The sequence below is a fragment of the Condylura cristata genome, unplaced genomic scaffold (assembly GCF_000260355.1).
Source record: "Condylura cristata isolate star-nosed mole 26May11 unplaced genomic scaffold, ConCri1.0 scaffold00029, whole genome shotgun sequence".
NCBI lineage: Eukaryota > Metazoa > Chordata > Mammalia > Eulipotyphla > Talpidae > Condylura > Condylura cristata.
This window is the reverse complement of record NW_004567130.1, coordinates 14,966,076-14,991,199: the sequence shown is the minus strand read 5'-3', so window position 1 is coordinate 14,991,199 and position 25,124 is coordinate 14,966,076. Positions and strand designations below refer to the sequence as shown.

At 65.1% G+C, this 25,124-nt stretch overlaps 1 protein-coding gene across 1 annotated transcript in view; it reads right to left on the bottom strand.

Annotated features, from left to right (window-relative positions):
- Nucleotides 1-4,252: 4,252 nt before the first annotated feature.
- TESC (tescalcin) overlaps nucleotides 4,253-25,124 on the bottom strand; it is a 57,711-nt gene continuing 36,839 nt past the window's right edge. The window contains exons 7-13 of the mRNA XM_004690697.2: nucleotides 20,885-20,954; nucleotides 13,207-13,287; nucleotides 10,090-10,229; nucleotides 8,928-8,989; nucleotides 8,739-8,846; nucleotides 6,075-6,122; nucleotides 4,253-4,454 (exon numbers count right to left, since the gene is read on the bottom strand). Of these exons, the coding sequence (XP_004690754.1) occupies nucleotides 4,377-4,454; nucleotides 6,075-6,122; nucleotides 8,739-8,846; nucleotides 8,928-8,989; nucleotides 10,090-10,229; nucleotides 13,207-13,287; nucleotides 20,885-20,954 (587 nt within the window). The 3' untranslated portion in view covers nucleotides 4,253-4,376. The remainder of the gene's footprint in view (nucleotides 4,455-6,074; nucleotides 6,123-8,738; nucleotides 8,847-8,927; nucleotides 8,990-10,089; nucleotides 10,230-13,206; nucleotides 13,288-20,884; nucleotides 20,955-25,124) is intronic.

Genomic DNA, 25,124 nt, shown 5'->3' with positions numbered 1-25,124 from the left:
CCGTGTTACATTGTTACATTCCTAAGCTACTCCGGGGTCTGGGATGTAGCACCACCCCTCCTGCCGGGGCTCCCTGTCTCCCACCTAGGGGCTTCCGCTGGTTACAACTGACAACCCCCAAAGTCAAGTACCCTACCCCTGACCCCTTGAGAACCAGACCCCCCATTCTCGAGGCCAGCTTCTCGCTGCACATGTGCAAACCCTGCCCAGCATTGCCAGGGCTCAGCCTTCTGCTTAAACTTGCAATTGGCCTGTGTGTGAGCAGGACCATGCGCTCCGGCCGGGCTGGCCTTCCCCAGGCCTCTGCTTGGAACAGCAGCTGCGGCTGCGGCGAGCAATGGTGCTGGCCAGCCCAGGCCGCTGTGCGGGAGCCACGCACACCCGCTGTTCACCCGCGCGGCCAGGCCAGATGGTTACCTGGCTCCTGCTGCAGGGCCTGCGGCAACTTGGACGGGTGTGATGGCACATCCCCTCTTGCTGGGCTCTGGCAGGTGCCGGTGGCACCGGCTAGATTTCAGCGTCTGATGTGGAACATGAGCCTCTGACAGCAGCAGGCTTTGGACGGCTTTGCACCGGGGCCTTTGCTTTCCCTAGAAAGGGGCAGAAAACCGCCTCCTGCCAGTCCTCCTCCCCAAGCCTGTCATGCCTGTTTCTTCTCTTGTCCTGAGCTAGGACCAACCTGGCCTTGTCATTTCTGAGACAAGTGACAAAAACTGCTTCTCCACTTGGCACAACCTAGACTTTCCCACCGCCCACTGGCTTCAAGGCTCAGGCAGCCGGAGGACGCCGTGAGCAGCTCACCAGACTCCAGTCCTGGGGCCCAGGCCCCGCCACCGAAGGCCAGGGTGCTGCCCGCAGGCTCAGAAAGAGCCTGGAGACAGGTGGTGCGGCTGCCCCAGGCGGCGGTGGCTGAAGCACCGCCAGTCCACTCCTCCCAGTCCACTCTCCGGGCTGTCCCAAAGCCCCTGTGCGGAGGACAGCTCACACAGCATTGTTTGCAAAGCCCTGGCTAAGGCCGCTTGTCTTTAACTCTGCGTCAGCCTCCCAAGTCTCTGCCAGGGGCAGTGCGGGGTTCAGCTGCTGCCTGTCAAGTGCAGGCAGGTGGGGACAGGGCCTGGTGCTCAGTGACAAGGGTCAGGGCCATACCTGATCTCATTAGTGAAGCACAAAAAGACCTCTGTGCTTGGGCCAGAAAATAGTGGAATTGTCTTTGACAAAGTCTAGCACTAGCTCTGTCCCTAGGAGGGAGCTCAGTCAACCTGGGAAGCTGTTGTGATCTTACTCTGCTCCCTTATCCATGATTCATGCTTGACGTGGCTGCAGGACATGTCCCCAGAGCTTGTCCCCAGAGCTTCTCAAGTTAGACTTCCATTACAGAGCCCTGCTGTAAGGCCGCCAAATGGATGTAGCCTGTCAGCACCCAAAACCAAGTTCTACAAACTTCTCCCCTTGGTCAGCTGGCAACAGAGGGCTGAGTCCCACTTCCAATCTAATTTCTAGCAAATGGGAGAAGAGTGGAGAGAGGCCTGACCCCACCTACCACACCCCCTCGGCCCCACCTCCGCACCGCTGTTTTGGAGCGTGGACTGTCGGCCTCCTCCAAATATGTGACTTCGCCTTGACTTCTGTCCACTTCCTTTCAGCCCTGGGCGTGATTCCTGGTAGAAGGAAGGCTGTTCCCACACGCTCCTGTTGGATTTCCACTTGCCCGCTTCGGGCCTCACCCAGGGGCCGGAGGTTCGGCTGCACAGGCTCAGGGTCTCGGCAACCAGAAGATCCCCCCTGGGTACGGCACCAGCTCCCAGGCCTTTCAGCAGTCAGAGGCCAGCAGCCCAGCAGGCGAGGAGCTTAGCTGCCTACGTGAGGAGCAGGCCTACACCAACTAGCAGCTCGCCCTAGTCACTCCCCAAACAACCAAGCGAGCAAACCGCCGCTTTGCACAGAGCAGCCTGGGGCAGGCGGGTGGGCTGGCGCCAGGTGAAGGCCACAGCCCTGCTCTGTGGCCCAAGACGACACCCTCCGTCCCAAGCAGCAGCGTGAACTGGGCTCACAGTGAAGAAATCGCATTTTCATCGGCTGTTTCTGGGGAGCCGAGGCCCAAGACCTCAGAGCTGTTAGGCAAGGGCGGCCCGGGGCGCCAACGTGTGCCGTCTGCAGCCACAGCTCCCCAACAGCAGCTCAGCACGCAGGGCGGATGGGTGGTCCCTCAAACACTTGGCACTGATGAACTGCCTTTGTTGAAAAGAACAAAGCAGAGGCAAATCGGGAGAGTCCCAGAAAGGCCGGGTCTGCAGGGCCGGGCCAGGCAGGGTGCCGCTGCGGGGTGAGGGCTGCACCCCGCCAGGCTGCAGGACGCTGCCTCCGCCTCCAGGAGGCCGCTCGTGCCGGACCTCCCCGCCTGGCCAGGCCACTGGCTTTCCAGGTTCCTCCTGAGGGCGGCCAGGAGCCCCGGGGTGTGAGCAAGATGACCCCAGGCCGCTGCCGCCTCCGCCTGGCAGGATGGAGAGCGAGGTCACGCCCCATTTCCCAGGAAACCGCTGATGCCTTTTCAGAGCTGGTCTCTCCCGTGGGCTGAGGGCACCAGGGAAGGACGCTGCCTGGACCCTTACCTACCACGTTCAGCGCCAGAGCGATTTTCCGGTTAAGTGCTAGTCCACAGGCAGCTCTCCGGAAGCGGCTCAGGCCTCCCTCTTCACCCACCCCGAGCCGCCCGCCCGCCAGCACGGAGGTGGAGGCCGGCCCGGGACCTGCGCTCACGGTCCAGGCCCACACCCCGGGGCCCAGGCCCGACACCTGGGCGCCAACACCAGCCCTCCTCTCCCAGGTTGCGCGTGCTGCCAAGCAAGGTGGGGTCCCAAGCTGCGGCCCCCACCTGGCGCCGACCCGGGCCCTGCCATTCCCACCGTGCGGCCCCACCTGCCTGCGGCTCCCAGCCTGCGGTGTGGGTTCTAGTTTAGTGGCCCTGAGATGGTAACAAGCAGCATCCACGACCGCCCACGCGCCGGGAGGTAGGGACGTGCCCGTGAAGGCGCATTCACCCACAACCTGGGATCACTTGGCGGTCCTGCGTGGGGAGAGCAGCAGCGACCCCTGGGGCGAGCCCTCGGGACAGCACAGTGCTGAGGGTTGGAGCGGGTGTTTCTCGTCCTGTGCCCCCAGTACAGGCTTGCGGTATGCCCACAGGCAAGCGTCCGGGCCGCTCACCGGCCGGAGATGAGACTCGCTCGCCAGCCCAGAGCAGCTCGGCGGAGCCCGCCCCGGTTCCGAGTCACCGGCTGCTAGGACAGTGCCAGGCGTGGAGCAGGCTGCACCCACAGACATGCCTGAACCTCTCGGGGGGAGCCCCCGAGCGGGAGGCTGGGAAAGCAGGCGCCCCTGGAGTCACGTCCTCGATGCGCAGCTTCCCCCCGAAACGCCGCAAACAGACCTTTACGCCCAAACTCACCACTTGTTGGGGGCGCGGGAGTGCCGTGCACTGTGTACTCGCTCACGCGTGGCAGCAGCCCTGCAGGCGTCCTGTGGCGGCTGCGTGTGGCCGCCTCGGGAGGGGAAGCCGAGAGCCGGTCCGCAGAGGTGGTCTCTGGGCTGTGCCCTCCGGCCCTGAGCCCAGCGACGCTGCGTCAAAGGGAAGAACAGGAAACTGGGGAGGCAGCTGCCAGCTGGCAGACGCCCTTGGCAGGCTCGCGAAAGGAGCTGAGCGCATGGGCCACGTGGCCACCAGATGGCCGGACCCTGGCGGTGACCAGGCCCCCGGCGACGGCCACCAAGCCCAGGGCGCGTCAGGAGGTCCCGGGGCCCTGGACAGGCCAGCTCGGCAAGTTCCACCCCGCCACAGCCACCAAGCCAGACGACCACCTCGTCCCCACCACAGCCCGTCCCCTAGGCAGGTGACCGCTGGGAGCAGCTTACCTGGGCCGTCACCTCCCGCGGGGCCCGGCACAGGCGCCCGTCCCCTCCTGCGGGGAGCCGGCCGAGCACTGCAGCGCCAGGCCAGCCGAGGGCTCGCGGCCGCCGTCTGTCCACGAGCAGTCGTGACACCGTCCTGCCCGCAGGGAGCAAGGGGCCGCTTGTCCTGACTTTGCTGCCTAGGACTGGGATGAATTCCGACACTTCTGCGGGGGGGGACATTAGACACTTTAGCGGAGACAAACAGAAGGGGCTGGGGCGGGCCCCCTGCTGCTCCCCATCCAGCCTCGCGCTGCCCACGCCGGCCACCCGGGCGCTCAGGAACAGACAGGAGCCAGGTGCGTTAGTAAACCCCGTTCTTTTTTATTAGAGGTAAAAACAGCAAGTTCCACGTTGCATACCCCACGGGGAAACCGGGCGGGCGCCCGAGTGTGGACTATTTACAAGAGCTGCGGCGGCGCGGGCCGGGGTCAGTGGCACAGGGCCATGGTCTCCACGTTGAGGAAGCGCACGTGCATCTTGGTCTCGATGTCGATGCCCTGCCAGATCTGGAACAGACGCGGTGCGTCAGGGCGCCGGCCCGCCTCCCCGGCCCCAGAGGCGTCCGGGGAAACACTTCCGTCTGCCTCTCTGCGGTTAACTTGGCGCTGGCATTTGGGTTCTTTCTGAGATGGTCACAGCGCGTTGTTGCTAAGTGCCGAGTCCAAGCGCCCCCAAGTCATCCGACTCCCGCCCACCACTTCAGGCTCAGATTTCCGTGCCGATTCCTTAGCCCCGTCAGCCTCCTTCTCACCCTTAGAACAGGGAATGTGAGACCCCCACTGTGCCGCCCCTTCTCAGAACTGGGGGGCTCCGGTGGAAGGGCCCCGCCAGGCATGCTGTCAGCCGAGGCAGCCACAGCCCCCAGGCCGCCGCTGCCCCTAAGGCGGCCCGGCACTGGTCTTTGCAGCCTCGGACAGGCGGTCGCCGGGTCGGGAGCCCGGCCCAAGCCCAGGGAAGGTCCTTTCTCTCCAGAAATCGGGTCCATGCCGCCCCCGGAGCTGGCGCTGCTATGGGGGCCCCTGGCCGGGCCCTGGGCACCCAGAACATCTCACACTACGGAGTCCCTCACGCCCACCTGTTCTGTGGCCACTCGGGGCCCCAGACAGCCGGCAGAGGGTGCACACGGGATTGGGGGGGGGCACGGTGTCTCCCCGCTTATGTAAGCACTTCCAACCCACAAGCTGCCACCGGCAGCATCTCGGGACTGGAAGTGGGGTAAGTGGGACCCCCAGGCGCCCAGGCTCAGGCTGACCTTGGCTCCCCTCCGTCACTACAGGCCCGGGCCCAGCACCTGTCGTGGGTGCGGGGGACGCACAGAACAGACCTGGCCCCAGGAGACATTCCCAGGGAAAGACCCGCTGAAGGCCAGGTCGCCGCGCTGGGGGAAGCGAGGGGCGCTGGCCAGGATAACCCCGAGCCACAGGACAGGCTGGGGACCAGCCTACAGGGGAAGCCGCCCTTTCCTGCCCCGCCCGGGCACACGGGCCGCCCTGGGGGTGGAGGTGCCCACCCCGGCCCCACAGCCGCCCCGGTCTCCATCACGGCTCTGTGCCGCCAACCTGTTCCCGCCATCCCAGTTTCTGCTCCCCCCACATCTGCTCACGACGAGCCAGGGCGGTAGGGACCTGGAGGGGCGCCCCGCCCGGCTGCCCCTCAGGTCCTCGGTTTGTGACAGTCTGGGGTCGGCCGGCCAGCGGCTGGACCTGACCCCCAACTTCACCGGCAGCCAGAACTACGGGGATTCTTGGGGCTGGGCTGGGGTCAGCTCCCCGCCACAGGTGTTGAGCGACAGGTGGGCCCAGTTCCCGGCCCGGGAAGGCGCCGGCCAGATGCCAGTCTGCAGGGCTCGCGAGAGGCGCGGCGAGGACAGAACTCCACGCGGTGGCCCATGCGCGCGAGGCGGAGGGCGTTGGCAGAGTGCTGGGTCCAGCAGAAGGCGGGAAGCAGGGTCTGCCTGTCTGCCCTGTTGTGTGCAAGGCACAAGGCGCTTTGCACCTGACTGTCGCCCCTTTAATATAACAAAGCCAGTTTACACTGTCTAAAGGCCGAGCCAGATCTGACCCCTCTCAGGGGCGGCTCTGGGCCCCTGGGGTCCCCCTCAGCCTCAGCACAGACCAGGCACCCACCTTGAGGAAGTCATCGAAGGTGATCCCCTCGTACACCTGGTCAGGCTCCTGCGGACAGAGCACAGGCGGGTGAGTGGCTGCCCGGGCGTGTCCTGGGCCCCGGCGGAGGGCAGGGCTGTTGGGGAGGCGTCGTGGAAGGGGGGGCATCTGGACCGTGTGCCTCTAGCACCTGCCCAGCCACCCTGAACACCAAGGTCCCCTTGCTTGAGTGGGCTCCCCAGGCCCCACGGCAGCCCCCAGCGAGGACAGGCTGGGTGAAGGGCCCCTCCCCACGGGGCCGCCCCTCAAGCCACCATGGCCACCCTGGCCACAGCTGGTCCGGTCACAGCCTGATGCTGCCAGCGGCCTGCTGAGAACTCCTTTAGGCCAATCTCCGCTGCCAGGAGGGGACACTCGCCCGGTGAGTGACGCTAGTGGCCCTGGCAGGGCCCGCTCAGCTGCCTGCAGCTGGCCGTGCTGGCCACTACCCCGCTGTGGCACACAGGCGCAGGCAGGGCCCTTCCCAGCCTCACCCCGCCCGCCGCCCCTCCGTGACAGAGACGTCCCTGCCGGCCAGCCAGACGAGGCCTGGCCGCCCTGGCCGCAAGAAGGGCTCCGTCTTTTGTTTAACGATTTATTTATGCACAGAGTGAGAGGATCCGCCAGAGACAGAGCGGGGAGCAGAACAGGCCGACTGACGAAGCACACGGCTGCGGGGAGCAGCGGGCGGGCCAGGAGGGGTCTGCCGCGCCGTGTGGTCACCTCCGGGGCAGGCGGCTGCGGCTCTCACAGCGCTGTAACCCGCTGCGCCAGCAGGGAGTCCCCAGCAGGGGTCCCTCTTGGTGACTGGAAGGGGAGGGCCCTGAGGTACGGACAGCGGGGTGCTGGGGGAGACGAAGCCCCCACGCGGGCACGCCGTGGCGCCTCCTGCACAGGGGCCGGCACCCCCTGCCCCTGTCTGGGAGTGAGCGGGGGCCTCACAGGAGGACAAGCAGGGCCCGTGTAAATCCAAACTAGAGGACAGGAGCCACACGGCACGGGGGCCCCCGGGCACTGGGGCTGACGGCAGGGCGTGCCTCAGTTTCTCCTGTCCTGGGTCCCTGAAGTCGATGCCCGCGCACGTCTCAGACGACAGAGTGTTGGGTGCCGAGGCCTGGCCGGAGCCTCCCAGGTGTCGACGTTCAGCACTGGCTGGCGCCACCTCGCACCAGCCCCTGTTCTTATGCCACTGCCCACACGAGGGGCCGAGGGGCCCGGGCCCGGCCGCAACGCCGGCTGCTGAAGCAGAGCTGGCTCGGAGCAGCTGCCCTCACCCCGGGGACACCCCCAGCTTCTCGGGCAAGCTGGGGAGAGCCACATGGACTCACTCACCAGAGTGAAGAAGCTGGAGTGGGGGCGCCTGGTCACAGGCCCCCAGGCCGAGAGCCCAGCAAAGGAGCAGCCACTCGAGCCACAGACGCTGGCCACAGACGCTGGCCAGAGTGAGCACTGGGCGGCAGCCGGCCCCGGCGGCAGGTGCGGGCAGGTCCACCCGAGGGCGGGGGGGCCCGCCCCTGCCATCCCTGGCAAGGGGCCCGGGCAGGACACTGCTGTCCTCCGAGGCCCCTGGCCCCGACCGACGCGGCCGCGCTCAGCCCGCCCGGCCCACTGTCCGTGGGGACGCCGGGCAGCAGCCTGCCCCGCACAGCACACGCCGGCCGGACGCAGCCCGAGGCCCCCCCGCAGCCGGCGATTCTGCTACAGAGAATTAGGAAACTGTGGCCAGTGGGGCTGAGCGGGACCGCGCGGGACGGCACCAGTAAGGCCGGGCCCCAGCCCGGGCCCCGCTCCCCAGCGGCCAGAAGCCCCCGGGCCAGTGAGAGGACCGCGGCCTCCGGCCCCACAGCTCGGGGCACCGACGGCAGCGCCGGACGGACGCAGACACTACACTGCGGTGCACCCCAAACCCCACGGAGGGGGCCGGGGCCGGGCTGTGCTTCCTGGGCCTGCACCCGCTTCCACAGCAGTGAAACGAGGCGCGCTCGCCTGTGGAGGGGCCGGCGGCTGGCAGGGAGCGATGGGGACACAGGCGGGTCCCCAACACCGGCTTCCCAGGCCTTGCCTCACAGCCCGGTGCTAGGCTGCGACTGAGCAGCCGACAGCGCCCACGGCCGGCACTGGCGCTTTGTGGGCGGAGGCCAGGGAAGCTGCCCACAGCCCGCAGTGCCCAGGATGGCTGGTCCACAGAGCGGCCAGCTCTGGGCGTCAGGGAGCCAATGGCGGGGCGCACCTGCTCTGCGAGCGCAAGTACCCCAGCAGCTGACACCCCAAACCAGCATGACCCAACGGACGGCCTCCCCATCGCACCCGCCTGCCCTTGGCCCAGAGCCGGGGGCGGGGGGGGGGTTGGGGAGGGGGTGCGGGGGGGAGGGGCTCCCGTCCTCCCTGAGGGCTCCGCTGCTCCCAGCTCCTCCCTTGGACCCGCCTAGCTAAGCCGGCCCAGAGAGCACCCCAACCCGGCCCGCCAGGGCCGGCCCCCATGCCCACCCTGCTGTGGCAGGCTCTGGGCAGGGCCTCCTGGCCCATCTCTGGGGAGCGAGAGGCCGGCCGGGCCGGTGAGGGCAGCACACGGGTCACACTGCCCTGCCCACCCTCTCGGGCCTTCCAGAGCAGGCGTGCAGGGCTTAGCCCCAGCGTAGTACTCACCATCTGCCCCACGCACACGCTGGCGGCCTCCATCATGGCCCCGTCGGCGATGGAGCGGGCAGACTCCTTCTCGATGTGGGGGTTCCCCGAGAGCAGCTCCTCCACCACCTGCAGGAGAGGCGGCCTGTCACCGGGGCCCCGGGCCCGGGGGCGGCGAGGGGCCCTGGCGGGCAGAGGAGCATACTTTACATTTCGGTATTCTTCCAGAGTGATGCGGCCGTCACTGTCGGAATCGTACATGTGGAACAGAACTGGGGGTGCAGAGGGGAGAGGGCCGTCAGGCAGGCTGGGAGGGGAGCGCGGGCCCTCGCCCATCCTTCCCCGCTAGTCAAGCTGGACAAAGAAAAAACCCCAACAGTGAAACCTAAATGCCAAAGCCACGGGCGTCAAGAACAAAGGCCTTAGGGCCGGACAGGCCACTCCTGCTGGTCCCCGCCAAGTGACCCTCTTCTCAGAGCCCAGGGACAGCCCGGCCCAGCGACGGCCAAGCCAGTGCTCTCCCAAAGGGAGGCCGCTGCCCAGGCCCACCCAGCTGAGCAGAGCCGCTCTCGCCAGGCTCAGCGGCTTCACCCTCCCAGGGACACCCACTGCGCCCTGTGCCAGCATCGCCCACAGCCCAGGCAAGGCCGGGAGCTCGGGGGACCTCTGGCCCGGCTCCCTCCAGCTCCCCCGCCCCTGTGTGTTGTCAAGCTGGCAGCAGTTTGCAGACCTGTCATCCTCTGGGCCTCCACCAGCCCACGAGGCCAGGGGCGCCCGAGCCCTAGCCTGGCACAGCCCAGTGAGGAAGCAGAAGTGTCTGCCTTCTGCACCCTGGCAAGGATGGGAAGCCGGGGGCCCCACCGGAGTCAGTATCCCAAGGCCTCTGCGGCCCCCCGACCTGGGTGAGGCACAGGGAGCTGCCCATCCCAGCCATGCCTGGACCCTGGGGTGTCGGAGGGCCTGGACGCCCAGCCGGAGGGAGGGAGGGCACACCGGGGCCCGAGGCCGCCGCCAGCCCATGAGCACCAGGCACACTGGGAGCCCAGGTCCCCCGCGACCCCGTGTCCCATGCGAGAGACAAGCTTTCAGGGGCACCCACGGGCCCGTCGGCCTGTGCCGCCTCACGGGGCCTGGGCGCCATTCCCACTGCTGGTTCAAGGTCCCGCGGCTGCTCAGCGGATACCTGTCTGCCTGGCCGGGCCTCGCTCTTCACCCCAAACCCCCTCTTCCCGGGGCCCCTGAGGGGCTCGCTAGGAGACCACCACGCTGCAACCCAGGGGCGCGAGGGCGCCAACGAGGCCCTTCCCGGGGGACCAGGGCGTGGCCTGCCCCCCTCCCCGGGGAAACACAGCCCCCTGGGGGGGGCACGCACATCTCAGCTTCTCCTTCCGACACAGCTCCACCTGCTCCTCGTCCATGGTGGTGTCAATGGGCCGGAAGTAGGACATGATGGTCAGGAAGTCTTCGAAGTTGATCTCGTCGGCCAGGCCGCTGGGCCCCCTGCGCAGGTTCCTAGGGGCGGCCAGGGGTGTCGGAAAGGAGGTGAAACCCGGTCTTGTCTGCTTGCGAGCAACTGCCCCCGGCCGGGCTTGTGCGCGGGCCTCTGCGCTGGCCTCCCGGGGCTCACCGAGGGGTGGCATGAGTTTGGGGGGCGGGAGGGGTAGAGCACAGCCGTTGATGAGGGCAGCACAGGGGTCAGTAAGCTGTGGCCCGAGGGCCAAGTCCCACCTGCCCGATTCTGTACGGCCCGTGAACTAAGAAGGGTTTTTAGATGGCTGAAGATGGGGCTGGGGTGAAATGCAAGAGAACAGCAGCTTCTTGCGAGCAGTAAAAATCACATGAAATTCCAACTCCGTCGTCCACCGTCTGTGGGCACAGTCCCGCCCAGCCGCCCCCACGCGGGCCTTCCTGTGAGGACCCCCACGCTGAGCGGGGACCACAGGGGCCAGCTGCAATGCGGGGGCCCATGCACCCCCACCCCACAGTGCCCAGATCGGGGTTTCAGGGATAAGTCAGGGCAGGGTTGAGGGCGGCCCCATCACTGCGCTTTCCTGAAGGGGCAAGACAGGGCCCCACCGCAGGAACGGGGCGGCCACCCCAAGCTGAACCCTGGCCGCCGGCTGCCCGACTCTGGCGGCCAGCGGGAGGGCATCAGGCTGTGTCCCCTGCCGGCTGAGGGCCAGCGCTGCTGACTACCTTGGCTGGCAGGACCAAGCTCGCAGCTCTCGCCCCAGGAACCCACCCTCTGAAGTACCAGCTGCCCCGAGTGCACCCCGCACTTGGGTTTACCGAGCTCCTGGCAGATGCTGACCTCAGAGCAGCCTCCAGGGAGAGGAGGCCGGACCAGGCAAGCGTCTGGAGCTGTGGGCTAGGAGGCACGGCCTTCACTCACCAGGAAGCCCTACGTCTGAGGGGGTCGTCTAACCCCTGAAAAACCCCGTCTTACAAAGTTCACACTGCTCCCGCCCCGCCCCACCTCCCACATATTTTTAATAATCTCCAAGTTCTTGTTTGCCAAGGGCACAGGCCAAATTTACAGGCATAAAAATAGCGCCTGGACTTATCAGGCGCCTCTGGGGCTACTTGCACGTCTGTCTCGTGTCCTCCCCCAAGTGTTTGGCTGGGGACCGGTTCAGATTAGCCCCGGGGGATGGCGACAGGGGCTCTGGGAAAGCAGGACGGAGCCCTTCTCAGGAAGGCCCAGCCCCAGGCTGCCTCTGTCAGGACTGGGGGAGGGGGCGCCCCTCCCGCCGCAACCCGCTGTGGCCCTGAGTCCAGACGCCGAGGAAGCCAGGACAGCACCTGGGGCCAGCGCCTGGGGCCAGCCCCACCTGCTCCCCACCCCGCGTCCGGGCTCGAGCCAGCACGGGGCAGAGCAGCCGCCCTCGGAAGCGATGCAAGCGCTGTCCACATGGAGCACGGCTGGCCCTGTGGCCTCTGTGGTCCAGCACGGGACCCCTCCTGGCCCGCCCGCTGCTCCCCCGCAGTGTACTTCTCTGCACCGGCCCGTTCTGCTCCCCACTCTGTCTCTGGGGAAGCCTCTCACCCCCCGCACCTCTGGCCTGCACCCCCGTTGTCTTATGCAAAAATAAAAACATGTAACAGCTGGAATGCAGACTACACCCCACCCTCACCTCAAAGCCCCTCAGCACCCCCCCACTGCTCCCAGACTGAGTCCTCCGGGCCCCCCGGGCTGCTGGGATGGGGCTGCCCTGCCCGCGCGTCTCGGTGCTGGGGCCGGGGGGCCCTGGCGCGTGCAGTTCTGCCTGAGGCACCTTCTCTCCCGCTTCAGCTGACCGGCTTCTGGTTCTGCCACACCTGTGCCCAGTCACACCCCTGCGAGCCCTGGAGGAAGGTTTCTGCATCTTCCTGGGGCAGCCCAAGGACCTCCTCTCTCACATCCCGCCCCCATCAGGGAGGCTCAATGTCTGTCTTGGGGTCGGGGCCCCCAGTCCTAGCAGAACCAAAGCTGGGCATTTCAGGCTCACGCAGCCGAAACACACCAGGGCCCCCCCCCCCACCCCTGCCTTCCTCCTCCTGTGGGTTCTCCCTAGGCCTCAGCCATCTCTGCGGACTCGGTGTTGAGCTGGGCCACGGGGGCCAGGAGAGCCCCTGGCCCTGCCGGTTGGCCCGCACGCGCTGGCAGCCAGGGGGGGTGAGCTCACCCCACCCTCAACAGCCTCAGATGGCTGTGTCCACCCAGGCAACATCAGCAACAGGCCCCGGGGAGGAGGAGCCTGGTTCTGCCCGGGGCGCCTGTCTGCGGCTCAGGCTCCCACCTGTAGGCCAGGGCTGTGGCCAGGAGCCAGCCCGTGCCTGGCACGCGCCATCTCAGGTACCCTGCACCACTGCGCAAGGTGGATGCCGAGGTGGCCCCGGCTTTATGGGTGAGCAAACAGGACGACCCCCACAAGACAGCCCCAAATCGCCGTGACGCCTGGTCTTCCCACCCCTATGCAGTCACCTCTCCAAGTGGGGAGCGGCCTAGGGGCTCGCTGCTAACACAGCACATGTGAAGGGGGACCCCTCCGCGATCAGATCACCCAGAGACGGTGGCCTCTGCCTCGGGTGCCCAGTCGCTCGCTCGCTCGCTCGCTCGCACTCGGAAGTCTCACCTCAGGGGCAGCCGGCTGCCACGTCTGGGGGCCCTGCAGCCTGGGCCAGAGATACCGCCGCTCCACCCCCACCCCCAGGGGGGCCCTCATCCGCCCTGGCCAGGCGAGTGAGGGCAGAGAGCGCCCCTCTGGTGAACCTTCAGGTGACACGCGCCCCGACTCTGGGCCAGAGAACCCAGCGAGTCTGCACCCCGGGGCCTGAGGCACAGCACAGCACCTGCGGCTGGCCGGTCACTGGTCCCGCAGCTGGAGCCAGCGCAGGGCGGCCCAGGCCGGGGGAGCTTCCCACCATCTCCGGCTTGGCCCCCCCTGCGCCCCAGCACCTGCCCCTGCTGTCCGCGGGGTGCCGGGGCTGCCGCTGCGGAGACGCCCACCTGTTGTCGAAGAAGGCGCGGATGATCTTGGAGCGGATGGGGTTGAGCTCCAGGTCGGGGATGTTGTTGAAATTCTCCTTGCTGGGTCCCGAGGAGCAGCATCCGGGAAGAGAACGAGGACAGAAGGCATCAGGCCCGGCGCCCCACGCTCCCCGTGGCGATTTCACCCCGGGCCCATGCGGGCGACCGAGGCGCGAGACGACCAGACGTCCTGCGTGGTCTCTGCCCTGGCAGGAGGACCCGGAGGCGCTTACGTGGCTGACAGACACACGTGACGTCTGTCAGCCACGGCCTGGACTCTGCGACGCCCCCGGGGTCAAGCCCCCGGAGATACGGACACTGGCTCCTCGCCAGGCCAGAGGTGGCGTTGCCAGGTGACCGGTGAGGCGGCGCCCAGGTGCGTCCCCGGCAGTGGAGGAGGGCCCTCGACACCCCCGTGGCAGCCGGTAGCCGGAACGTGGCACATCCGTGCCACAGAATATTCCTCCCTTGAAGGAAGTGAAATAGGGGTGCGCTCTCCAGAACAGACGAGGTGGGGACCCCACGCCAGCGGAGATGCCTGGCTCCAGAGGCCGCTCCAGACACGGGCAGCGCTTCATCCCGGCAGACGCAAGGTCCTCCCGGGGCCACCAGGGCTGGGGAGGGGGGCAGGGGGACGGACAGCCCGCGGGTGGCGACTCTGGGGGTGCTGCGAATGCCCCAGCTTGCCTGATGCCAAGCACCCAGCTAGATGCGCCGAGAGCCGCGGGTCAAGCGCGTCAGAGGGCGGCTTACAGGGTGCTGCCTCGCACCGCAGCAAAACCGTTTAAAAAACCGCGCACGTGGGCGGGAGGGTGGGTCCCGACACGCCGCCCTGGGCCTGGGGCGCCGGCTGGGCCGGGGAGCCCCACAACAAGTCCTCCACCCCTCCACGCCTGCGGCCTCGGAAGTGGTGCGAGCTGGCCATCCTGGGTACACAGGGAGGCGCACCAGGTGGGGGGCTGCTCACCCGACCCGGCCCGGACCAGACCCGGCGCCCCAGAGCCAGCGGAGGGCCACGCAGGCTCGGGCTGGAAGGCCCAGAAACGCACGGCCAGCCCCCCCCCAGTCCTGCCCCCACTACCTGCAGATGGGGGCGCTGAGGCCCGGAGGGCAACCCCTGTGCCCAGGCCAGCCATGGGGGCCTCTGGCCAGACTCAGGGCCGGCCACGGGGGTGCGGAAGAATTAGAGCCCAGGGCCAGGCCAGGAGGCCGCGCTCAGAGCCGCCCGGGCCACAGCCAGGATTCGGCCACGAGGGGGGCGCAGAGGAGCCTCGGACACGCCCGTGGCTGCCGTGTCCAGAACAGCAGATGCAGCGGGACGGCCCCATGGGGGGGCGGCGCCTCGGAATGGGGGCCCATAGACCCGGGTGACTGGCGGGCATGCTAACACAGGCGCTGAAGGCCCCCGCATCTTAAAAGCCCAAATGACTACACTGTGGCTTCGTTACGTGGAGAACGGTCACCCGCGCAGCTCCAAGCCGATGGCGGCTGACAGCCTGGGGGCTGCTCTGGGCGTGGGGTCGGGGAGGACCCATCTGGGGGCTCCCTGTGACATCACGACCCCCCTTTTCCTCAGCAGAGGTCACGGAGGAAGTGACAGGGCACCCAGAAGGACACCAGTAAGAGGCTCGCAGGGGACAAGATGGAATTCCACAAATCCCGGCAGCAGCCAGCAGCTGCTCCAGCTCCACCCAGGGCAGGACCGGCCCCGCCCAGCCACCGACGCGCTCCGGCTGGGGCCCACGCAGCACCCCCACCCCACCTCCCAGGAGCAGGAAGCCTCCCAAGTTTCAGAGGCTGACTGAGAAGGGGGCCGGCACCTAGAGGGGCGCCGAGGGGCGGGAGGCGTCTGTCCGCCTGTCCGTCTGTCCGCAGGTGAAGCCCCGCGGGCATCGCCAGGGCACGGGGACTCCCGTGCGCTCCCAGGGGTGGGGTGCCACGTGCACGCGGGGTGCGCTCCGGCTGTCTGGTCCTGGGGACACTCCCAGATACCCGCCGACCTCCCTTTCCAACAGGGCGCCCGCCCGCCAGAGCGGCCCGCGCAGCCACGTGTTCATCACGCACCGCGGCCGAACGCCCTGAGGGCCGGTTTCGGCGCGGTTCCCCTCCTCCCTCCCCGCCGCCTCAGGTGCCCCCGGCTGGTTGGACCGGCTCAGGGACGGTGCTCAGCCAGGCCGCAGCCTTGGGACAGGCAGAGCTTTACCCGAGGCCCCAGTGCCCCTCGCTGGGGCCGAGCTGACTCATCTCACGGAGGCCACCGGCCCACGTGAGCGGCCACCCTCCTCCCAAGCTTTCTCGCCATTCTGCTACTTGCTTTGCAGGCGCAGCCACCCATGCGGGGTGACTCCGGTGAGCCTCATGCTGCAGGCAAGAAGACGAGGCCCAGAGAGGGCAAGCGACCAGGCCACAGTCACACAGCCAAGAGAGGCGCTGGGAAGCAGGCTGACCCCCGCCCCCACCCCGACTTCCTTCGGGTTGTATGCTTTTACTTTAGAGAGAACAAGAGACGTTTCTGGGGCATGTACTCCCGTCTGGACCTGAGAGGCCTCTCCTGGGACTCAGAAAGAGGGCAAGGCAAGCACCCAGCTCCAGAGAGGGACAGAAAGCCCGCGGTGCTGGTGGCAGTGGGGGTCTTCCTGGTTCAGCCCAAACTGAGTGTCTTGATGGGTTGTCTCTGGGCGCCCCCAAGCCAGCTCCTCAGCCTGCACAGCAGGCGGCTGGGCCCTGCCCTGGGAGGGAGGCCCTGGGCCTCCGGTGCAGGCCACCTGCCAGCCGTCCTCCCGGCGCTCACTGTTGAGCTCCGGATGTTCCCACACGGGCCGGGGACTCGGGAAGGAGCGCCTACACCCCGCGTCTCACTTAGCACGTCTTTCCAGGCAGCGCCCAGCTTCTCAAAGTGCGGTCCCTGGACCGGCAGCACCTGCACCACCAGGGAGCCTGAGAACCCCGAGTCCCGGCCGGCACACGTAAGAACCTGCGCCTTCCCGCCTCTCCTGGGAATGTGAGGATCATGCTGGAACCTCTTGGCTTCAAGCGCCAGGACTCGCTGGTCGCACCTGGCCATCGCTCTGCTTCCATATGCGTTTGCACAAAAGATTCTGACAGGAAAGCCTTGTCCCTGTGCCCCAAATAAATGCCTCTTTCAAAACTCGGGAACCCCATCACCCCTTCCCCAGCCTCCCCACCTCCCGCCCTAACGGCTGGCTCCCAGACTTGGCTTCCCGCCAGCACATGCTGGACGAGTGACAGCAGGATCGTGGAGCCATCACCCAGCCCCTGTGTGTCAGGCACAGCCCAGGCGCCGGCCTCAGCAGCAGGAGACAAACACCGTCTGCCTGCAGCGGGGCGGAGGGCGGGGGGCTCCCGCAGAGGCCGGGGAGGCAGCCCTCAGCCCCCCGCCCCCGCCTCAGGGGGAGACAGGTTTTGGTGTCACCAGAGTGGGGGTGCTACAGGCATCCAGTGGGTGGAGGCGGGGAGGCCGCTCAGCGGCCACCAGGGCACGGGCGACCCCACAGCCCCCGAGCCAAGGATCCCCCAGCCCCGAGCGCCAGCGGAAACCCTTTTCTGGGAAAAGCCTTCCGGAAAGAGGCATCGTGTGAGGTAGCACTGTCCGTGGAACAGCCGGGACATCCCCGCGGCAGGGCAGAACCAGGAGGGCCGAGGCCAGTGGGTCTGGGGCTCGCTTCTCCCCCCAGTCGGCCCCAGGGAGCGGCCCAGGGCGCAGCCCCGGGGGGCTCCCCAACCCCTCGGGAATCTGAGTGGACGGCCTCCGCGCTAGCGACTTCTCGGTCTCTCTCGTCTCTCGCCATTCACCCCCAGCCCCACTTCTCATTCAGCGTCCTCAGTGACTGAGCCTCCCTAGAACCCCCTTCACCACAGCTCTGTAAGCAAGGACTGGGCAGGAGACAGCCCAGAGAAGGCGCTTTGCTCCAGTGCCCCGCGGAGCGCGTCTGCCCCCCAGCCCGCCCCCTTCTGTGGGAGAGAGCCAGCGACGGGCGGCAGGTGGACGCCCCAGAGGGCCGTGGAGGAGCCTCCCATTCACAAGGCCAGGCAGGAGCTGGGGCAGGCCCGGCTGGGGACACCTGTGGGTCCAGCCGGAGGCCGCCCTGCCCTGCCGCGTCTCCCCCCGCCCCATCCTCTCCCTGGTCTGGCTCCATTTCAAGCCACCCTCGGGGCCCCGTGGAGTCTAAAAACAAGCCTGTGATGTGGCTGCATCTGCCCAGGTCGGCCACTGTGGCCAGCAAGTGGGGAGATGAAAATTGAAATCAATTTTAGCAGTTTTTGCCTTGCGGGAGTTTTTTTTTTCCCCCTGAATGGCCACTTCTGAGGGGCCTTTTGTGCTTGATATCCTTCCGCTCCCTGTGGGGCCCTAATAAGCCCTCTCTGAATGGGGGCCTCAAAGGGAGCTGCTTCCCACACCCCTCTGTCGTGGGCCAAAGCGTCCCTACATCCTGGACAGCTTTCAGGAACAGGCGTCAAAATACTGACAAAATTCATCCTTTTCCCTGCTCTGAGACCCTAGCGCAGGCCAGGGCCCCTTGGACACGCTGGGGGGCAGGGAAGTTGAAGACCCAACTTGGGGTCACACAAGGACCCCTTAAGAGAGCGGGGAAGGTGCTGGGGACCGTCCCCAGCCAGGGCTCTCATCCCTCTGCCCTGGGACCACGGGCAGCAAAGTGTGGGGACCAGAGAGCCGTGCCCCCCAGGCCCGGAGGCCAGCAGTCCCGGGCTGCTGGGCCCCTCCCACAGGCCTGCTTGCTTAGGCGCTGCGTCTGTCAGCTCCTTCCTGCAGGCCGCTCAGGCTGTGACCTCGCAGGCGACACCACCTCCCCAGCAGAGGCGGGGGGCTGGGGCAGGAGCTGCCTCCACCACGGGACCACACACCCCGCCCCGGCGCGGAAGGTGCTCGGAGGACAGACGGGAGACAGCGGCAGGTCGCCAGTGTCCAAGCTCCCCTCTGGCAGAACTCGGGCCCCAGCGCCTCGGCGCTGAGCGCTGAGCCCTGAGCCCGGCCACGGCTCCCTGGGCCTTGCTGTCCCCTCCCTAAAATGGGGAGAGCAGGTGTTCCCGCACACGCCCTGAGGCTAAGGCTCAAGTAACACGTGAGCCGCGCAGCCCAGCACACAAGCTCAGCAGTCGCCACGGAGAGCCGAGAGCGTCGACACCCCGGCCCAGGCCCGCTGCCGTGACTGAGCCACTCCGGCCCGCACACCCGCCCCTGACCTGCGACACCCACCTCACCCTCGACGGCTACTCTGACAGCATCTATTCTGCAGAGTCCAGGACTCAGTCCTAGGGCAGGAGGAGAAACAGACCCATGCAGGCGCCCCAGGGGTCCAGCAGCTCTGTCTGGAGATGTGGGGCGGGGCACCCCAGGCGGGGCCCGCGGAGTGTCCTGGAGGTGGTAGCCACAGTGAGACCTCAGCAAAGCAAAAGCCAGTACCGAGGACCTGGGGGCGGGGGGGGGGTGCAAGATAAAGCACTGGGCATGACCTGAGGGCACCCGGGAACCCCTGAGGGGGGCAGGGGCGGCGCTGGGAGCCAGAGGCCACTGTCCTCTAACGCTGCCGGGCGGAGTGCTGGAGCCCACGCAGGCAAGCAGGCAGGCAGAGGCTGGGGGGGGCCTGCAGCGCAGCAAATGGGGTCCCGGCGGGGGGGCAGAGGCCGGGGCGCACACTCCCAGGTCCCAGAGCACAATGAGGCGGGAGGGGGCCCGGCACGCTGCCCCCACCCAGCCACCCCTGGGCCCCTGGGGCACCGTCGTCAGTGCTGCACGAGGCCCGCCCGAGGGTGCCGGGCCCCACCCCAGACCTACGAACCAGAATCTCCTTTACAGGGTCCCCGGGTGGTCTGTGCGCTCACGTGACTGTTCTGGAGAAGCACAGGGGCCTTGAGAGCTGCTGGGGTGCCCACCACGTCGTGGGCAGGGTGGGGGTGCTGAGACAGATTTTCCAAAGAAATGCCATTTCGGCTAAGACCCAACAGATGTATCAGAGTGAGTCAGAGGGAGACTGGGGGCGGGTGGGGGGCGGGGGAGGTGGGAAGCTGCAGGCCCCTGGGGTGCGGAGGCGGTTTGAGACCTCTGAGGTCAGACCTGGGGAGCTGGGTGCTGGGGTCTGGACGCTGGAGCCCCTGACTAGAGGTGCAGGGCTCAGGCCCCAGCCAGACCTGCTGCAGCCAGGGTCCCGGGGGTCCGCACCCCCTCGCTGGACACGCACACTCGGAGGAGCACATGGTTGGCGCCAGTGTCCTGCCACAGCCCACAGCTAGCTCAGGCGCGAGACCCCCGTGGGCGGCCTCAGCGACACGCAGGCCCTCCGCACGCACACTCCGCTGCCCGCTCAGGTCAGCCGGCCGGGCCCGGAGGGCAGGTCCACTCAAGCCACAACCGGAAGGCCTGGACGCCAGCGCACACCGGCCACGGGCACCTGCTCGTCTTCAGGGCCCAGGTCAACTCCCAAATGACCGTGCTTGCCTTGTGGGTGAGCAGACAGGCTCAGAGACGCAAAGCAACTCATCTGAAGCCACACAGCCAGAGGTCAGATCTCGAATGCCACTCACTTGCCAGGTCTGGGCACGAGGCGCTCAGCGGGCCTGCTGGTCTTCCCACCCTGCATGCTCAGTCCAGGGCTCACCTGCCCACCTGGCCCTGACCTGTGGCTCAGCCCCAATGCCCCGCAGCTCTGGGAAAAACAACTTGCGTCTCGGCCGCAGGCCACGGCGACCGGCTAAGACTCAGGCCAGCGAGCCTCTCCGCGCCACCGAGAGCCCAGGTGGCGGGGTGCTGGGCTCAGCACCCACCTGCCTGGCTCCGTGAGCAGCGTCCGGAACGAAAGGGGTCAGACCCGGCTGGCTGGGTGCAGAGGGGAGCCGAGGCCACAGGACTGAGAGCCCGCTCGCACCCGAGCGGCGGGAGCAGGGGCATCGAGGCCACGGCTTTGTTGAGACACGGAGCGGGGCTCCTGGCGTGTCGCCCCAGTGACATCTCATGTCATCCTCCAGGTGAGCTGGCCGCACAGGAGGCCATTTTGCCCCGGACTATCAAAGGCTTTAAGACTTCCAAGGCTGTCACCTCGAGCCCCACGTGTTGGTTTCAGGGAGCCGAGGCCATCTCACCGCGACGCTCCTGGCCACAGCTCCGCGGCCTCGCCGGCTTCGTGAGGACTCCCGGGAGGGCGAGGCCAGGTCCGAAGCAGCTCAACCACCACCTGAGAGCGTCAGGCTCTCCGTAAGGGGGAGGGGGGGTTCCTCCCCCTCTAAAATATTAATGTCAGAAACACAAAGTGGAGCCCGCTGCCCACCACTGCCCGAGGCCGGAGCTGGCCGGCGGGTCCACAGAGGGCTTCAGACCACAGCCGAGCCCTGACCGACCCGGCAGCGGGCGTGGCTCTGGCATTCAACGGTGCGTCTGTGTCTGGGGCTCTGTCAGAGGCTTTGCAGGGGGCAGGGGCCAGCTTATGTAGAAGGGACTGAACAACTATGGCTTTGCCTGAGGCTACGGGGCAACCCACGGGCTCCACCCAGCACTCAGGGACAGAGATCAACAGGCTAACACATAAAAGTTTTTTTCTTAAAAGCCCAACGCAAAGCAATCTCGCAGGGCCCCCCCCCCCCCCCGGCCCGCCGACACCCACAGACAATGGCAGGCAGGTCTTACCGGATGGTGGGTTGGTCCCCGCTCAGCTGCTTAAACCGTCGGTGGAGCTGCTCGATCTGATCGGAGGAGACTGAGAAGCAAGGGAGGGGAAGAAGGAAAACAAGGCAGATGTCACAGACCGCTGAGCTGAGCAAGAAGCTACCAGAGGCCAGCTTCCCCTCCCCACCCGCCCAGTTCCTTTCACTCTCCAGTCAGGTCCCCCCACCCCAGGACTAAACGACCAAGGATTCCCAAGAGGGAGGCTTCTCAGTGCTCATTCCCGGGCTGAGGGCGGCTCCCAACCACGCGGGTGGGCCAGGTCGTTTCCCCTGCCCAGCCCACTTCTGAGGTCCCGCCTGCGTGTCCCGCGTCCTCCTCTCCCACTCCTGAAGACGGGCCTTTCCTAGCTGAGAAGAGGGTTTTGTGTCATCAGTTGTTAGGAGGCAGAGGGGTAGGGAAGCGTCAAGGTGGTCCAGGCAGATGTTCCAAGAGATTTGGGAAAAGTGTAGTGAGAAACCTGTGGAGAACGCGGTGGAACGGGACACACAAGGAAAGAAATGCCACTTTGACGGTGGATGACCCACGGCGGGTTTTTGAATAACGCCCTTTCCTTGAAATGTGGATGAGAATACAATCACACAATCCCAGCTGATGGTGGATGAAGTGACATTGTTCAAGGACTCGATTTCATTCTCTCTCTTGAAGCCACAGTTTCCAAGAACTTACTATGGGTTGATTCCTTAGAATTTTTAGAAAAAGTAAGTAGAGGAGGGAATTATTTATGATCATTTTTGGCTGACGGGTCATGTGTTACCCACAGCTAAGATCGGCCCTCGGGGGTTCCAGGTTCTACGAGGGTCCCGCCCATGTGTGAGCCCTTATTTTATGAAATGCACATTAAACACACATATGCGCTTCCTTACGTCACCCTCGAAGCCGCCCTATAAATTAAAAGGTTTTGTTCTGTTTTATGCTGGAAAACTGCAGCTCAGAGCACCGTGACCATGTAGCTGATGAGTCTGTCCCACACACGGGGCCTCTTCACCCAGAATATCCCGGGCTCAGGGGAGTTCACAGAGTTCAGGGAGAACTTTCCATGACCATGGAAAGTTCATGGCTGGGCGGGCTCTTTCCCACCACTGCCTCTCAGCTCTTCCCAGCCACGTGCTCCCGTTCTCCTCTTCCAGAGCAAGCTAATTTCTGGGGTCAGTTGGCCGCTTAAGTTCATGTTTTCTTATTTTCCTTTTGGTCTCAGGCCCAAAGACCTTGTTTAGGGTCCACTGCTCACAGCTCAGAATCCTCAAGTCTCCCCAGACGTTAGTGTCGGCTAGAAAAAAACTCATCGCGACTGCCAACCCCACCCGAGGGTGCTCTGTGTGAGGGGCGTGTGTCTCTGCACATTCGCTCACCTCCCAAAACACCCTGAAGGGTCTGCATGCCATGTTACAGATGTAGAAATTGGCACCTGCAAAGGCTAGGTAACTGCTCTATGGAGGAAGACATGGCCATTGATACCAGAGGTCTGTCTGCAGGGACATTCGTACACTCGGGGGCCTGACGGCTCCTTTCCTAGGCATGCGCCCAACAGGAATGCATACCGTACTCATCAGGTGATGTGCTGGAAGGGTGCCTTGGCCCGGTGGTTTGAATAGTTCTAAAATGGAAACTGCCCAAATGCCCGGTGATGCAGAACAAAATGTTAAAGTGTGTCACCGCACAGCCAGGAAAAGGAATAGTATACAGCAACGAAAATGAACCACCAGCATGTGCAGTAACCCGGGTAGGTGAATGTCAAAAACACAGTAAAACAAACAACAAAAAAAGAAGCCAGGCATGAGAGAGTTCTAATTTACGACTCCACTTACATAAGATCGAAAACCAGGCACAAATCATCTACAGCCAGACGTCAGGACAGAAAAGCTACACATTTGAGTCCAACTACTCACATTCTAGGAAAGGCAGAGTCACGGAGACAGTAACAAGACCAGAGGTTTCGGTGGCTGGGGGGTGAGGGATGAGCAAGTGCAACGGGGGCCGCGTACAGCCTCCGAGCCGCAGTATCGGCGAGGCTCATTATGCCTTTGTCCAAATCCACAGGATGCAAGCACCAAGAGTAAACCGTCATGTCAACTGCAGACTTAGATGATAATGTGTCAGAGTGCCCATCAGTTGTCACAAATGTCCCCAGTGGAGGAGACAGCACATGGGCAATCCATTCCTGCTTCTGAATGTCTCTGTCACCCTAACAGGGCTCTAAAAAATACAGTTCTCTTTTTAAAAACTGTCAGGGCAGTGGTGTCCTGGCTGAGGGGTAGTCATTCGAAAGGGGCAGGAGGGAGCGTCTGAGTATCGGGAGTGTTTTACTTCTTGATTCAGGTGCAGGGACACAGCTGTGTCCTGGGGCAGGTCATGGGCTCTGTGCTGATGGCCGACGCCCTCTTCAGGTGTGATGTTGAAGTGGAGAGTTTACTTGAAAAATCTAGTAATTCTACTTGGCAGGAATTTACCCTGGAAAAATGAATCCAACGGGTAGAAAAAGATTAAATAAATGTGTTCACGTCTGCATTCCTTAGAATTGCTTAGCAACTGCACAGGAGCCCACAGGCACAGGCTAAACACGCCGCAGAGCTCTTGACCAGTCAATTTTGTAAGCCGGCTGCCCGTGGGGCCTCCCTGGTGGTGGATGTGTAAAAGCGCAGCACTATGAAGCCAGCTGCAGCCGCGTCAGCACGAGTTTGATCCCCGGCCAGGGAGTGACCCACAGGGCGCGGCAGACCTCTCCGGTCTCCCCCGCTGCTCCCCTCAGCAGTGTACTGCGTCCATCTGCCTGTTCTGCTCCCGTCTCTGTCTCTGGTGAAGCCTCTCACCCTCCACACCTCTGGCCTGTGCCCCACTTCTGTTGGCATAAATAAAAAGTCTACTGCCTTTAAAAGTGACAGTTGTACTTCTGATATGAAAACACAGTCCACATGTTAGCATGGTCTGAAAACAGCTTGCTGCAAAAACAGCTCATGCCCATGTTGGGGAAAATATGTAACAGTCCACACACACTTATTTATAACACACATCAATATTTTATAAATATGCACATGCAGATCTACTTAAAAATGTATATAAGTAATGAAAGAGAATTAAATCTGCACTTTCCCACAAATCACAGTAGCCATCATCTCCCAATCCTGGGATAGAGACTTTGTTACTTTGATTCATCTGGATTTTCCCAACGCTCTCTCATGTGCGACGTGTATTTATTAGTCCTATAATGAATATTTTAAGGACACGACATGGCCCCAGATGGGACAGCTGAGGGATCTCAGAAGTATTGTCGCTGATGAATGGCGCGTTGGCCCACGCGCCGGACACACGTGTTCCCATGCACCCTGCCCTCCCAGGCGCGCGGACGAGCCGAGACTCGGGGACAGGCGGCTCCCCAGGCGACACTGCGCTCCAAGCCCCAGAATGTGAACCTGAGTGCGGGGCCGACCGTGGTGGCTTCATTTTGTTCTCACCAGCAGCCCGCACCGCCTCCATTCGGGCGATGAGCAGCGGTTTCTAGCTCTAACCCGAAGAAATGAAAAAGCACCACTGTTGAGAAAGGACCAGAAATGGCGGCCACACACGTCCTGAATCACCTGTGAGAGACGAGGGCCTTGGAGATGGAAGCGGCCTGTGGGCTGGGGGTGCTGCCGCTGGCAGCCCCGGAGGCTCCCCGGAGGCCCCCGGAGACGCTGGAGGGACACCCCTGCTCACAGGTGCTGAATGTCGTGGGTGGCAGGGCCATGAAGACGCTCTGTTCTAGACTCAGGTGGCCGCGACCCTGTGGTTGACGGGAAACTACCGGGCACGCTGGGGTGAGTGACACCCGGCGCGTGAGCCCCGGCGCCCGGAGCCGGGCAGTGTCAGTCTCACGCAGAGCCGGACGCCAGCAGCCACCCGCGCTCCGAGCCTCGCTGGCAGTCCCCTCGCCAATCCCGGCGGTGGGCAGGGTTCCAGCCCCATTCTGAGACTGGGACGCAGAGTTGCCCGAGGCCTGCGGCAATCACCCTGCACCAGGCTTCTCCCGTGAGGTTCCCGGCCGCCTGCACCCCCTGCGCACACCTGTCCTGCCTGAGTGAAGGCAGAGAGATTAGGAGCCAAGTGCGGCCCTGACGCCAGGTCCCCAGGGCCAAGACCCCCACGGACTCACACCCCCACAGAGGGTGCCGTTCCGGGCACCTGCTCCACTCACATACCCGGTATCTGCACCCGCGCAGGGCCCCCC